Source organism: Aotus nancymaae, unplaced genomic scaffold (assembly GCF_030222135.1).
Source record: "Aotus nancymaae isolate 86718 unplaced genomic scaffold, 86718_ANA_hifiasm-v0.15.2.pri h1tg000029l, whole genome shotgun sequence".
Taxonomy (NCBI): domain Eukaryota; kingdom Metazoa; phylum Chordata; class Mammalia; order Primates; family Aotidae; genus Aotus; species Aotus nancymaae.
Genome location: NW_026988442.1, coordinates 3,358,468 through 3,374,177, shown reverse-complemented (window position 1 = coordinate 3,374,177; position 15,710 = coordinate 3,358,468). Strand labels below are relative to the sequence as shown.

Genomic DNA, 15,710 nt, shown 5'->3' with positions numbered 1-15,710 from the left:
CTGTTTTTATTTTTTAAAGCTAACCCGCATATTTTTTGCAAAGCCCACAAAACAATGTCACTTCTTATGTTTAGCATTTCTCTTGTCCTCATGCTGGCATGACAGGTTTTCTATTGTATTTCATTTTTCTTCCTAAAAATCAGACTCATGGGTTGAAGGATAAAAATGCTAGAGGATACCTTTATATTACTTGCAGAGCTTAGAATGTAAATTAAGTCTGAAAAAGAGTTTGGACCTTGATAGACAAATTCAAACCAAAGAGCTAATCCTCACGCCTCTGCCAGATGGGTCATTTGTCCGCTGGAGCTCAGCTTCTTTACACAGAAAGATTACAATAACATGTTTTAGAGAGATAAGTAAATCATGGGAAAACTCTCCCTTGGTCACATTTAGGATTATTTTTAGGACCAATGCAGAGTGCCCAGAATGAAGCCAACTGCCATGAAGGCAGGACACCTTTCCTCCCCATCATCCATGTCCCCCATCCAGGCCAGTGTTAGGAAAGTTATGTGGATAAGCACTGTCAACCACACCCACCACTATCTGTCTTTCCATTGGCCAGGCATGGTATCCAGATCCATTTCACACTAAATAACCCTGTGCCCTCAGACAAGTTGCTAACATCTCTAAGCCTCCGTTTACTCAACTGAAAATGGGAATTTAAAAGTACGTCTCTCATAGGATTTATATGCCTCTATCCCTGGCATGTGGCCAATGCTCAGTAATAATAGTTCCCATTGTTATGATAGTTATCGTTACTTACCTTCTTCTATCACTAGACGATGTGTGATGTCTTCTACAGCAAGCAGCATAGCATCGTGGTTAATGGCATGAAACACAAAGCCTGACTGCCTGGGCTCAAATCCCAACTTATTCACTCATGAGTTGTAACCTTGAGCAACCTTATCTTTGCTTGGTCAAAAACCTTGAGCAAGCCGCTTGCCTCAGGTTTCCCATCTATAAAATAGTCATAAAAGTACCCACTTACAGAGTTGCTGTGAGGATGAAATGAGTTAATTCTTGCATATAGCAAGTAGCATATCATAAAAGTGTTGAACAATATACCGGAAATATTTTAAATCATGAAACTCTTCTAAGGCTCTTCCTTTGCACATTCCTGTTATTTTTTTAAAAGTATTGCATGTGTAAACATGGCCTGCCACATTTTCTTTCTTTGATTGTTTTTCCTTAGCACTCTGCTGCTGCTGCCTTCCACCTGCCTTTAGGACTAGCTCAGAAGCAGTTCCATGCTGATTCTTTGGTGCCATCATGGGGGCATTTCCTAGCTAACCATCCAGATATGTATACTGAGCAGGGAAGAGCCTCAGTGGGGGTCCTTCCAGGTACCTTAGCAGTGTGCCATGAGTTGTATTTAGGGATTAGTTTTTGACTATGCCTTATGTACTTTTCCCTTCCCCTGGGTCATGGAGCTTATACAAAGCGTAATGAGAGAATAAGGTGCTGAAGACTTGCTACTACGCTCAGAAATTTCAGTTAAATGAGGAGCATCAGCTTGTGTGACCTGACCTTATTTAAAGTTACATTCGTCCGGGCACAGCGGCTCATGTCTGTAATCCCAGCTCTTTGGGAAGCCGAGGCAGGCAGATCACTTGAGGTCAGGAGCTCAAGATCAGCCTGGCCAACATGGTGAAACCCCGTCCCTACTAAAAATACAAAAATTAGCCGAGCATGATGGTGTGCACCTGTAATCCCAGCTATTCAGGAGGCTGAGGCAGGAGTATCACTTGAACCTGGGAGGCAGAGGTGACAGAGCCAGACTCCGTCTCATAAATAAATAAATAAATAAATAAATAAATAAATAAATAAATAAAGTCACCTTCATGAACTTATTTGTGGAAAGTGAGAGCCTATTAAATTATTTCAGATACTTTACTTGTAAATCTAATAGGAAATTCTACCAGGGATGAATAAAGGAAGGTAAGGGGAGAGGGCATTGATGGAGCAGGTGGCTTGCAATGTGCAGTGTCATGAAGTACAGCCAGCTCTGCTGTCACTTAAGGAGTGATTTCCCCATTCTGAATTATTCTAGTCCCTTTTTCTGGTCTATTTCGATAGCTTTGAGCATTTAATGCTCTCTGGTTAGCACATTTGCCAAGGGCTAGGGAGAGGTAGGGAGTAAGGAAAACCTTTCAATCTTTCTAAGAATTGGTTAAGACTCAGCCCCTCAAATCCTCCCTGTCTTTCTTCAGCATATTTGTTGGCCTTCAGGGCACCATTAGTCAATGCCAGCGAGGCCTCTTGGTTCTGGTCTGTGAGCTGTTCATTGCATTTCTTTGATGTTTTCTTCTCAGTCCTTCCTTTGCAATGTCATTTACTACTGAATTCAGAATTGCCATTTTACTTGTCTATAATACAATGTCATTTGAGATATCTGGTTGCCAAGATGAAGCACAAAACCACTCACAATATAAATTAATACATAAATGTTAATATCTTGGCACCAAATAACCTTTTTTTTGAATTATTATTTATTGAGCACTTACAAGTCAGGCACTGTTGAAAGTTCTAATTATCAGCAATGAACTAGAGAATCCCTGCCTGTCTGCTGGACTTCCCAAAGTGCCTGTGTCTTTTTGCTCAAGGCTCTCTTTAGCTGCGAGAGCCCTGTTTCCCACGGGTGCAGTTGACCAAAGGTACTGGGGAATTATCCCCCTTGAAGCAGCCCTCAAACAACAACTGATGGGACTTGGTATAAATACTCCAGCTCCCCCTCCCCTTAGATGGGATCACCTTCACGTACATCTTCTGTCTCATTTCCTTCAAGGGAAACACAAACCAAGACACTTCATCCTCATGAAACTCACAATCCTTGGAGGAAAAGACCAAAACTAACATATCAGCAAATACATGTATTAGAAGAATGACAGATGGTGACACATGCTATGGAGAAATATTAAACAGCATATGAGACAGGAGTGCCAGCAGGAGAGATTGCTATTTGTATGGGCTACTCAGGAAAGGCTTCATGTTGTGGCAATATTTGAGAAGACTCTCAGTCCACTCAAAACAAACCTCTCTCTTTCTCTCTCAATTTCTGTTTTGAAATAACCTAGAGTGGTGGCTAGACATTAAGACCCTTCCCTAGTGCCTGGGCATCAGAGAGGGAATCTGGTCCAAGCCAGCAGCCCTGCATTGTCTCATTCTCTTCTGGTCTTGGTCATTGACCATCCATTTCATAACCACAGGCTCAGCCCATCTTTGCCAGCCTTGCGTGGACTGAGGAGGAACTCCCTAAGGCTCAGACCCATCTACTTAGACGCTTCTGCTACTGTGGGTTCTGGCTTCTTGGGGATACCAGAGCTTGCAACTTTCTGGAGCACCTTCTGGGAACGGAGCCACACAGAGCTTCTTTCTTCAGAACATCAGATTGGTCTGGGGTTTCCCCTAGACTTGAAAACAAGGAAGCCTTGGTATGAGAGTGTCCTCAGGACCAAGCAGAAAAATGTACCTTTTCATTCTTCCTTCTCTGCCATCCCTTCCTTCCCTGAGGCAAAAGGTCAAATGCTTTGTTGCTGCCTGTTTTGGAAAAGAGTAAGAGGGACTAGTGAAGGATAAAGGGGGAAATATGTCCACTTTCCGGTATGACAGGATTGAACACATGATTTATTTCATCACCTTAGAATTTAGTTCTAGAAGTCTCCTTAATTTTTTTAGATGTAATGGTATCATTTCTCTAGCAGTGTTTTGAATTCAAATGGCAACTTTACCTGACAGACTTAGGGTATTACAAATCTGGACATAATATCCTGGCAATTGAATCAAGTCATGAAGAACACATCCGATGACCACCATGAGGGGAGTTGGACAAGTCACCAGCACTCAGAAAATCAAAGGTCAGCTTGACTCAGTGATCACTCCCTTAGAAACGTGGGGAGTTGACTGCTCCTCACACACACCAGTGCACCTGTGCCGCACAAGCAGCCTCATGAGATTGGCAAGAAAAGCAAGAGATCCAAGCTACTTCCCACCTAATAAGTACCTGGGAGCTCAGGCTTTCTCTGTGGCTCTGACAGCGCTCTACCTGGGAGAAGATATAGCAAGGAAAAAACCTGACAGATCATCCATACAGTGCCATCTGTGGTAAGAGATTAATCACTGCATACTTTTCATTAGAAAAATCTAAGGAAAGCTAGGGAATCCCAGGATATGTCCCTGCCAGACAAAGCAGAAGACCTTCTGCTTTTCCCATCTGATTCAACATTACCTACAAATGCTAAGATCAGAGATAAGGAATATAAGATCTGACTTTTAAACTTAATCAACAAAAATATCTGCAGTATGGTACAGTAGAAGAATCATGGAACTTCCGGATAAATATTGTAGATTGAACATATTCGACTAATTGAATGTTCTCGAAACCACACCAAAACTGCATTGAAAAAGACTTTTAAGGGCATAATCTGGCAAGGGTGAAGGATAATAGATAACAGACAACCATTACATGATTTAGACATCTAGCTATGTGTTTATAGCAGTTAACAGATCTGAGAACCTGATCATTGATCATCCACATGAAAAGCTGGAACCAGTCCAAGTTATTTTATAAAAACCTTAAAAGTCTCTTAGGCCGGATGTGGTGGCTCACGCCTGTAATCCCAGCACTTTGGGAAGCCAAGGTGGGTGGATCACCTGAGGTCAGGAGTTTGAGACCCGTCTGACCAACATGGAGAAACTCCGTCTCTACTAAAAATACAAAAATTAGCTGGGTGTGGTGGTGCATGCCTGTAATCTTAGCTACTCGGGAGGCTGAGGCAGGAGAATCACTTGAACCTGGAAAGCAGAGGTTGCGGTGAGCCAAGATCACGCCATTGCATCTAGCCTGGGCAACAAGAGCGAAACTCCATCTCAGAAATAAATAAAGTCTCAGAAATTGATGATGCTTGTTTCCTCTGGAAGTGGGATTCAAGATAGGTCATAAAACAAAAAGGATTAATTGATAGCTACTTAAGGAACAGTCAGAACTACTACCTGAGAGAGACTTTTTATTTACTAATCTATTCTTTGGAGTCAGGAAAACAGAGGGTATGAGGATGACTCAAAGTCCGGATGAAAACAGGCCACAGTCCAGGCATGGTGGCTCACACCTATAATCCCAACACTTTGGGAGACCGAGGCAGGCGGATCACCTGAGGTCTAGAGTTCGAGACCAACCTGGTAAAACCCCATCTCTACTAAAATTACAAAAATTAGCTAGGCATGGTGGCATGTGCCTGTAGCTACTTGGGAGGCTGAAGCAGGAGAATCACTTGAACCCGGAGGCAGACGTTGCAGTGGGGCAAGATAATCCCACTGTACTCCAGCCTGGGCGACAGAGCAAGACTCTGTCTCAAGAAGAAAAAAAAAAAAGCAGGCTACCATTTTGAAAGCAAGAAGAAAGTGATTGTGAGCATACCAAAAAAATGCTGAGACCTCCTGCATTCTTCCCCAGTCTTGCCCTAGAATGCTGTCATCCAGACCTTCACTCTATCCTGCCAAGAGATTAGATAGTACTTCTCCCAAGACTCTAATCTGCCTAAGAGGAAAGACCTAAGGTTATCAATATTAGGGATTACTCTGAAAAAGACAAAGGCAGACCCGTCTGCAGTGATGCCTTACCAACTATCATACTTTTCAAGGCCAGCAAACATATGCAGAAATCTAATCAGCTTTTTAGTCTGCCAATTTTAAATACAAACAGATAATTAAATGTTACTAGACATATGAGGAAAACTTCCTTAAAAGGCAGGGGAAAAAGTAACTTTGTAGGAAATAATGACTATATAGTGAGAAGAATTTGTCAAGTATACATATGTCATTAATGTCCATAGAAAAATAACCAAATACATTATGTCCACGAAAAAGAACAAAATGCTAATTTTTTCAATAAATGTCAGAGAATATAAACTGGCTGTTAGACATTAAAAAGCGGGTAGCAGAAACAAATCACTCAGAAAAGAGGTGGAAATACAGTTGAGGAAATCATTTAGAGAGTGAAGCAAAAAAATTAGATGAAAGATTGGAGAGAAAATGTATAAAAGTTTAAAATCCGGCTGGATGCGGTGGCTCACACTTTGGGAGGCTGAGGCGAGCAGATCACCTGAGGTCGGGATTTCAAGACTAGCCTGACCAACATGGAGAAACCCCGTCTCTACTAAAAATACAAAATTAGCCAGACATGGTGGCACATGCCTGTAATCCCAGCTACTCAGGAGGCTGAGGCAGGAAAATTGCTTGAACCCGGGAGGTGGTGGTTGCAATGAGCCAAGATCACACCACTGCACTCCAGCCTGGGCAACAAGAGTGAAATTCCATCTCAAAATTAAAAAAAAAAATAGAAAAAATTTTAAAAAAGTTTAAAATGCAGACAAATAATATTCCAGAATGAAAACACAGAGGAAATTATCACAATAATTCATAATTTTTTTCCAAACAAGACAACAGCTTTCAGGTTGAAAGGCTTCAAAAGGTGCCCAGCACAGGAGATAGATAAACCTATGCCAGAGCACATCATTGTGAAATTTTAAGAAACAGGGACCAAAAGTGCTAGATATTTCCAGAGGGACAAAAACCAAAACAAAGCAGGCCACACACCTGTTTTTAGGATGGTGAATCACAAAGTCTTCAAGCCTCTTCACAAAGCTAAAAGACGATGGAGCAAATTTTTCCACAAAACTCTTTTTTGAAAAAAATCAAATCCAAAATACTGTGCCCAGAGAAACTGGCAATCAAGTGTGCAAGTGTAAAGAGGCCACCATTTTTACCGATGGGTACAGCAAACCACCATGACACATGTATACCTATGTAACAAACCTGCACTTTCTCCACATGTACCCCAGAACTATAAAAAATATATATTTTAAGTATAATAAAAAGCCAGTTTTAGACATGCAAGTCATGTTCAGAAACTTAACATTCATTAACTCTTCTCAGGAAGCTACTGACAAATGTGCTCCAACCAAAACAAAAAAAATTAACAATGAAAGGGGAAGACATGGTATAAATAAAAGAGATTTAGCACAAAATAGAAGTGAAGAAAACAGAAATTTATCAATCTGGATTAGAGCAGGTAAAAGGCTCCAGAATAGACTTCAAGAGCGTCTAACCAAGAGAATACTTGTTATATTTGAACATATTGCAAAAACATTTAGATAATCTACCAGTTAGATTATCTAAATGTTTTTGCAATATGTTTGGAGTTGGACTGGAGATATATGCAAAAATTAAGCAAATGACAAAATAAGATCATTATTAACTATATGGGAAATAAAATATTGTGCATGACGATAAAAATAATTGTTAGGTTACTGTATGACTCAGCCCTGAACTGACTGTGTAGTCATGATGACATAAACACTGAACACTGTAACTAAATTATAGTATAACTATCTCTGAAGAATGGGAGTAATGTATACATGTACTGCAGGAGTAGAGATAAGAAAGAGCAATATTCTCATCTTTCATGGTGGTAAGTCAAAAATAGCAATACATGCATATTATTTTGAGATACAGAAGTAAACACCAAAAGCTTCCACTGAAAGATTTGAAAGTGTTTGCTTCTAAGTAAGGAGACATGAGGCAACGTGTTTCTACTAACTGTCCTAGTAAAAGTAGTGCTGGACAACAGCCATAGAATAATTCTAAATTTAGCAGATAACCCTTGGCTTCTCAACCATGTTGTTTTTCCTATACTTGTCTCCTGCAGTGGTATCTGCACATTAAGAGAAAATTACATAGGTGGCTTCTTAACTCCCCTTGGTGACTTCACACACTGGCCGCACTCAGCCCCTACCTACTCCTTCCTTCTAAACTCAGCCCATCAGCAATCAAAGCTGACTGATTTTTCTTCATCTTCTAACAGATTTGGGCAGCAGAATTGTAGAAGGGAAACTGGAGCAGAACTAGATCAACATGAATTGCTTCTTTCAAAAGAGTTCTGAAATTTACATCCACAAGAAGTTTCCTATCTGGCCAACATAAAATTAGTGTGTTTGTTCACTGAGTGTGTGGGCTGCAGCTCCAAACTGTTTAGTGTTATATGCACTAAGAACTACACTAAATCAATAGAAATCTGAATTGATCAGCAACAGGAATCAAGGAGGAATTTTATGTGCCATGTTTTTAAGTTCTTGAAAGACAAGGCTCTGATGGACACATCCCTGGTTATTTCCAACTCTTGGCACATAGAGATGCATCCTCAGTAAAAATGTGTTCATCATTAACCACCAGCAAGGAGTGCCCCAGCTCCAGGCTGCATTCAAAACAACTTGCTGTTCCTGGAGAAATATGAGCTGAAATCTTTTCCCAAGTACCTGGAACAGGAGGGTCAACCCAGAATGTCTCCTTAAAAGTAGGTATTTAGAGCCAATAGATAAAGGGATCAGAACCTGAGAATATGAGAGGACCATTCCACAATGCTCTTCTAGACCGGTCTTCCTTCCTAGTCTCCAGGGCTTCCTTTTCTGGACACAGATCTTTCTCATTCTTAATTGCTCCAAGGCCCATGGGATGGCCCTGGGTGTAGAGGAGGCATTGGAGTAGCCCACAGCCCACTAAATACTCAAGGGCCTTTGTCTGGACTTGCAAACATGATGACATCCAGCGGAGTGAAACTGGATACACTGCAGGGTTTTAAAGCATGATTTTAAAGCATCTCTGGAAAGTATCATTCCATCATAGCAGAATTTTGAATTGATATCTTTCTGACATCTTTAGGAGCATTGGTTTTCCATTCCTTGAGGGATTTACATTTTTCCTACTTCAGCTGGAAGTGGTATAAACACCACGTATGTTTAAATGCCATTACATGGGTGACCACGTATGTTTAAATGCCATTACATGAAATGTCCAATTGGAAGCATACTGATCTATTATTCAGAAAATATGTAAGGGAGTTTATTTTTAGCCTTTGTCATCTAACTTTATCCTTCTGAATTCAACTTCTCTTTCTGGTGGTTTTACTTCAGAAAATAGTAGCATTGCTTTTATTGTGGTTGATGTTTTATAATCTTGCTCAAATATGGGACATTTTGTTTTACTTTACTTAGAAATAATTCCTAATATATTAGCCTGATTGAATTCATAGACTTTTAGAGCTAGAGGAGACTGAGGCATCCATAAGGTTTACTCATCCTATGATAAAGGAATTTGTCCCCGACCAAATACCACTGGAAGACATCCATGCAAGAGTGGAAGAAAACTGGATTTCTTGTGCTGTTACAATTTGTTTAGAAAAGCAACGTGGGTTCTTAATCTTAATTTTTTAATGTGCCTCAGGGGACCAGAAAAAAACATCGTAAAGTTTTCACAAACAGTGCAAGTTTGATAAAAGGGACTAGTACATGTAAGTCAATGGCAACAATAATATTCCAGCTGAAGGTTATATGGAAGGAAAATCCTCAGAATTTGTTCTCTGCTCCCAAGTCTTTAATAGTCAGAACTATCTTTAAGGCTAATTAATTATGACAAAACATCTGTATTTTTTCAAGTAAACTCCTGACCCCTTAGCTGACACCTACAAGATTACACACTGACTACTCTTTATCCTTACATTTTATTGGCTTTCCTTGACTTTGACATATCTCTGCCTAACCATTCAATGTATCCGAACTTTTCAGCATTTGCTCTTTTTGTTAGCAAGGCAAAGCTTTGGGATTGAAAAGTTGATCCCTGAAATCTTCTCACTTGTAGTCTGCAATCTTATTCTACCCGACCTGCCCTTCAAACTCAATCTTTGTTCATATTCAAGGTTAGGTAAATTATTTCACTAGGGATTTTTAAATTCTTTAATGTAATCATAAATAATCTTACACTCACTCACCAAACTATTGTTGTTTACTGATTTTAATCTATGCTAAAATTACATTAAAATCTTTTATTCCAGTGAGATAATAGAGGTAGAGAAAATAACCAAAAAGGTTATGGTTTAATTGACCTGTAGGATATTAACTAGTCTGTATTCAATTTAGCAATATCTGTCTAGGTTTTGTTTTTGATTTTTGGTTTATTTGCTTGGTTTTTGTTGACAAAAATATACAAATACATACATATATGTGTGTATGTATGTATATATGTATATGTATATATGTGTATTATATACATGTGTTATATAGTATATATGTATATATACATATGTGTGTAAGTATATATGTATATATGCGTGTTATACATGTGTGTTTTATATAGTATATATGCATGTGTGTGTGTATGTGTATATACATATGTATGTGTGTGTTTTATATAGATATATAATTATATATTGTAATTATATATATTATATGTATACATATTACATATGAATACATATAACATATGTATACATATAATATATACATAAATTATTTCATATAGATATAAAACACACATATGTATGTATATTATAATTGTCATTTCTGCCCTATTGGCCTATGTTGGTTTTTTCTTGTTTTTAAAAGTCGCTGATCAAACCAAAGGATGTTTATTCTTGCAATTCATAACTGCAAGGTAACAGTTACAAACTGACAGCCTCTGGGTCAAATCCAGTACCATTGTATTAGCTTGCACAGTCATTTTATTGCTATGATATGCATGTGTTTACAAGGAGCATACACCTGCCAGTTTTCCATACCCCGTGACTCCCCCAGTATGCACATTCATCCAGCAGTTACATTACTTTCCTTTCTGGACCCTGAAGATACTTACATTTGCTGCCTGCCTTCTAAGGAACTGCTATAGTTAGAGATTGAGTTGTATGAAATTGCCTTTTGTATAATTTTAAAACAGTAAATATTACAAATTTCATATCATTTGACCTAATCAGAATGTAAGAAACAAAATAGTGCTGTCTTTAGTGACCTTCCAGTTTCAAAACAATTTATTTTCTATTTTGAATCACAATAATTATCCAAAAGAAGTGGTGAGTTAGTACCCACTGTGCACAAAGCATCTAGTAGACACCAGGTATGACAAAGATACATGCACACTTAGCTTTTAGAGGTGCTCATGCCTGAGTTTCAAGGGGTGAATGACCTTATTTTCTATTAGACAGGGAGCTCTTTGAAGGCTGAAGCTGCATTTTGCTGTGCTTTATTTTTCTGTGAATTTATCATATGATAGATGTTCAATAAAGCTTTGTGAAATTAGTGAAAGGTAAAGAGATAGGGGAGAAGGTAAGGAAATAGGGAGAAAAGGAGGAAGGGATTCTAGTGTGAAAAGCATCTGCCCAAGCCCAGCTCAGTGACATGTAACCTCAGAACTTTGGGAGGTTGCAGTGGGAGGATTGCTTGAGAACAGGAGTTCAAAACCAGCCTGGGAAACACAGGAAGACCCCTGTCTCTACAAAACGAACAAACAAAAAATTACCTGGGCGTGGTGGTGCATGCCTGTGGTCCCAGCTACTTGGGAGGTTGAGGCAGGAGGATTGCCCAAGCCCAGGAGAAAGGTTTTTCTTTTATGAAACAGCTTCTCTCATCAAAAGAGCCAAAACAAATTTTCTTTCTTATTTTTTATTCTTGGACAATAGTAAAAGCAATTTAGCTACCGAGTTTCCAGAACTTGGGAAAAGTAGTCATCAGTCACCTTGAGAAATTTATTAAATGTGAAAAGATTTTTACTGTGGTAAATAATCAGTGCCAGCTTTGTCATTTACAGATGACACATCTCTTACCAATCAAGAATAAATAATGTTTAAATCAGTAAAAATTAGAATTGTTAGATATCATATTTTTACTGATAGGTTTGGCAATAAGGGTGAAAGGAAGGAAAACGGATACTTTTATACACCATGGTGAAAGTCAATTGCTAGGACTTTAACAGAAATGAAATTGGTTATGTGTATCATAATCCTCAAAAATATGCATAGTCCTTGAATCAGAAATTCTGTTTTTGGGAATTCATCCAAAAGAAATAATTAAGTATTTATACAAAGATTTAACCATCAGAGTAGTCAAGCCAATGTCATTTACTAGTAAAAAAATTAGAAACAACTTTAATGACCAATGATAATAGAATATTACTTTATATTATACTGCTATATTTTATGACATATAAAATAGATATGACATAAAATATAGTTGCATATTTTATATCTTATAGTTAATTATTTATCTGAATGGAATTTATTTTTACATAAAAATATTATAATATATTATTAAGTTAATACAAAGGTTACTAAATTATATACATATATAATTATGTGTATGTGTGTATATGCATGATTACAACTTCATAAAAGAATTATATACATAGTTATTTTTTCTGATAAAAATTATTTTTATTCATAAACAAATATAAATATGTATATAAAATTCAAAACACTGGTTTTGAAAAATCAGAGATTATAATACATTAGCTGTATTTTTTTGGTATAAGCAAATAAAAACATTTGGTGTGAAAATTAAAATTATTTTACAAAGAAAAAAATAGTCATACTTTAAATACATTGTAGCATTAGAAAATTCCTGTTTCAGAATCTTCTATCACTGGTAATGTAAATCTTTGGACAATCATAATTTCAAAATTCTCTAGAACTTATTCCCTCTGTAACATATTTATTATAGTAATCTATAATTATGCTGTTACCATAATGAGGGGTACTTCAGTTTGCTTTTCTATTGGCACAATATAATTTTGTAATATAAACATAAATTTGGTCATATTTAAATATGACTATCTTACAAATATATAAAGCTGTAGAATTTTGATTGTGAACACGTGGATATTTTTCTGGAAGCATACACACCAATATTTTAACAGTAGTTACCTCTGAAAGAAAAGTTAGGGATGTTCAAAACAAGTTTTATTTTTCCTCTCTGTTTATCTCATTTCCCAATTTTTCTTTAATCAACATATTCCACTTTTATAGTAATAAAAACTGTTTCAACAAGATAAAAAGGAAATGCTTTTATTGGCAACATCTTTGCTACCCCCAAGTGTGCTGTTGTTTTGAAATTGTGATTGTTAAGATTGAAGAAACAAATTGTGGTGATAGACCAAAATAGTTAAGATGATTCTATGTATCTATGAAGATTATTATGATAAAGAATTGTCTCAATACTGTATCAAAATATCTAGTTGTACACCTTAAATACATAGTTTCTTTTCTATTATACTGCAATAAAGCTGACAAAAGAATTTTGTCAATATTTAATATTAGTCAATTCAGAAAGGTTACAACATAGAAAAATTTCTAAATAGAATCTGAGCAAACTAAATTAGGTGTGTCATATTTCTTCCATTTGAAGTAAAACCATTCTTAATATGAAATTTCAAGATCTTTTTTCATGAGCGTTCTAATTTTTATTTTTAGGAAAGAGTCATTTGTGGGCATCTTTATATTCTGTTTCAGAGAAAAATATAATTATTTGAAAACACATTATTTCAAATAATAAAACCACTTGTAAATAATTTATTTTTTATTTATTTTTTATTTTGAGAAGGAGTCTTGCTCTGTTGCCCAGGTTGGAGTACAGTGGCGCAATCTCAGCTCACTACAACCTCCATCTCCCAGGTACAAGCAATTCTCCTGCCTCAGCCTCCTGAGTAGCTGAGATTACAGGTGCCTACCATGCCTAGCTAATTTTTGTGTTTTTAGTAGAGATGGGATTTCACCATGTTGGCCAGGCTGGTCTCAAGCTCCTGACCTCAAGTGATCTGCCCACCTCAACCTCCAAAATCGCTGGGCTTACAGGCCACTTGTACATAATTTTGATTATAAAGTAACATATATTAATAAGAAAAAAATTAAAATTACCCCAAATTCTATCATACAGAGATAAGCACTGATAACATGTTAGTGCCCATCCATAAGTTAATACCCAGTCTTATGCTGGAAAACAGGTGGTTGGTGTTTAGTTATTTAAATTCCCTGAAAAGTTGGTGGGGCTCCTGTAACTACATTTTTTCTCTACTGTGCGACATTTGGAAATAATTGTAGTTTCCTACAGCAGCCACAATTACATTTTAGTATGGATAAATAAGAGTGTAGGATTATGATTATGTTACACTCTTATTTATCCATACTAAAACATAATTGTGGCTGCTGTCTTCTACCTTGCACATTACCAGAGACTTCTGTAAAAACAAACAAACAAAAAAGAGGCAACTTGATACCCATAAAAAGAATGCATTCACATCCTTTCTATCTTCATATGCTCCAGGACAGATATCAGTGGATGGGTTCATGCGCTATCTGAGTGGAGAAGAAAACGGAGTCGTTTCACCTGAGAAACTGGATTTGAATGAAGACATGTCTCAGCCCCTTTCTCACTATTTCATTAATTCCTCGCACAACACCTACCTCACAGGTATGAATTTTCTAGTTCTTTGTTACTTCAGCCAGTCTCATCAAATTTCACCAATCTCTACCTTCTGTTGTTCAGAGGTTGAAGTGTCTTTTCTTCCATTTCCTGTGACATGCCTCTGAGAACTCCCGGGTTCCACCACCAAAGCCTCCCGCCTCCCATGAACAGTCATATCCACATGTGTGTGAAGCATATTTCTCCATAGCCTAAGTTTTCGAGTCTTCTAAAATGCAACCATGGCTGACATTTTCAGACCAACGGGATTTTTCTGTAACTGATCTCATTCTTCAGTATACTCAAAGCCATGTCCAGTCCTGCCCAGTTCTCTGGGCTGTGTTCATCTACATGAGGGCTCGGAAGTTCTTCATAACTTCTCCTGAAGTTATTAAGAATTAAGTGGCCAGGCAGGTGGCTCACGCCTGTAACCCCAGCACTTTGGGAAACCTAGGCAGGCTGATCACCTGAGGTCAGGAGTTCGAGACCAGCCTGGCCAACATGACAAAACCCTGTCTCTACTAAAAATCCAAAATAAATCAGCCAGGCATGGGGCGTGCCTGTAATCCCAGCTACTTGGGAGGCTAAGGCAGGAGAATCAGTTGAACCTGGGAGGCAGAGGTTGCACTCAAGCCTGGGTGATAAGAATGAAACTCTTTCTCAAAAAAAAAAAAAAAAAAAAAAAAAAAAAAAGAATTAAATAATTGCTCTTTGTTCAAGGCAGGACAGGATTTTAGACAAAAACAAACTGACCTGTGAATGACAACTTACACTTTATTGTAAATATTGTAATGAAGTAGGAAAAAACAAAAATATGTTTTCTAATCTGATCTTTACTTAAGCATTGACTTATTTGGCAGTCTGGTGAAGTGTATGTACCCTTCTCAGAATGCTAAATGCATAAATTAAGTACCTAGAATTAAAAAGGAAATAAATATTTTTATAAAATGTTATGATATATAACTTTGTATATCTCTGCATTAACACAATTTAAAATGAGTTTATTGCAGTAATTGGAATATGATACACAAATCTTGCTAGTGACTTGTAAACTACACACTTAACTGAAGAGAATGTTAAATTTTGTGTAGAGATTAAAATTAAAACTGTAATCACTTGTTCTCATCCAAGTTCAAGGAGATGCATGGAATATCATGTTAAGAGTCTAGATCTTTGACAGATAAAATTCAAAGAAGTATAATTTTTAAAATATGAGCACATTATAGAATCTTGCATTTATCCTATATTTAGGATCACAGAGCTCAAAAATACTTAAATGTGTGTCTGGTTGAATTTTGGGTATTGTATGTGATTTTGTTTACTTGGAAGTCACAATAGAGAGTAGATTTTTTACTAGTAATCTTTTGAGTCCAAAATACCTTCCAACTGATGTGTTTATATTCATTACATTCTATTTTATTTGTCATATAATAAATGAGT

The 15,710-nt window shown here is 37.2% G+C and overlaps 1 protein-coding gene across 2 annotated transcripts in view; it reads left to right on the top strand.

Annotated features, from left to right (window-relative positions):
* The window catches only part of PLCB1 (phospholipase C beta 1), a 747,552-nt gene that overhangs the window by 535,385 nt on the left and 196,457 nt on the right, over window positions 1–15,710 (top strand). For both annotated transcript variants that reach the window (XM_064382245.1, XM_064382246.1), the window contains exon 10: window positions 14,133–14,279. In XM_064382245.1, coding sequence (XP_064238315.1) covers window positions 14,133–14,279 — 147 coding nt within the window. The remainder of the gene's footprint in view (window positions 1–14,132; window positions 14,280–15,710) is intronic.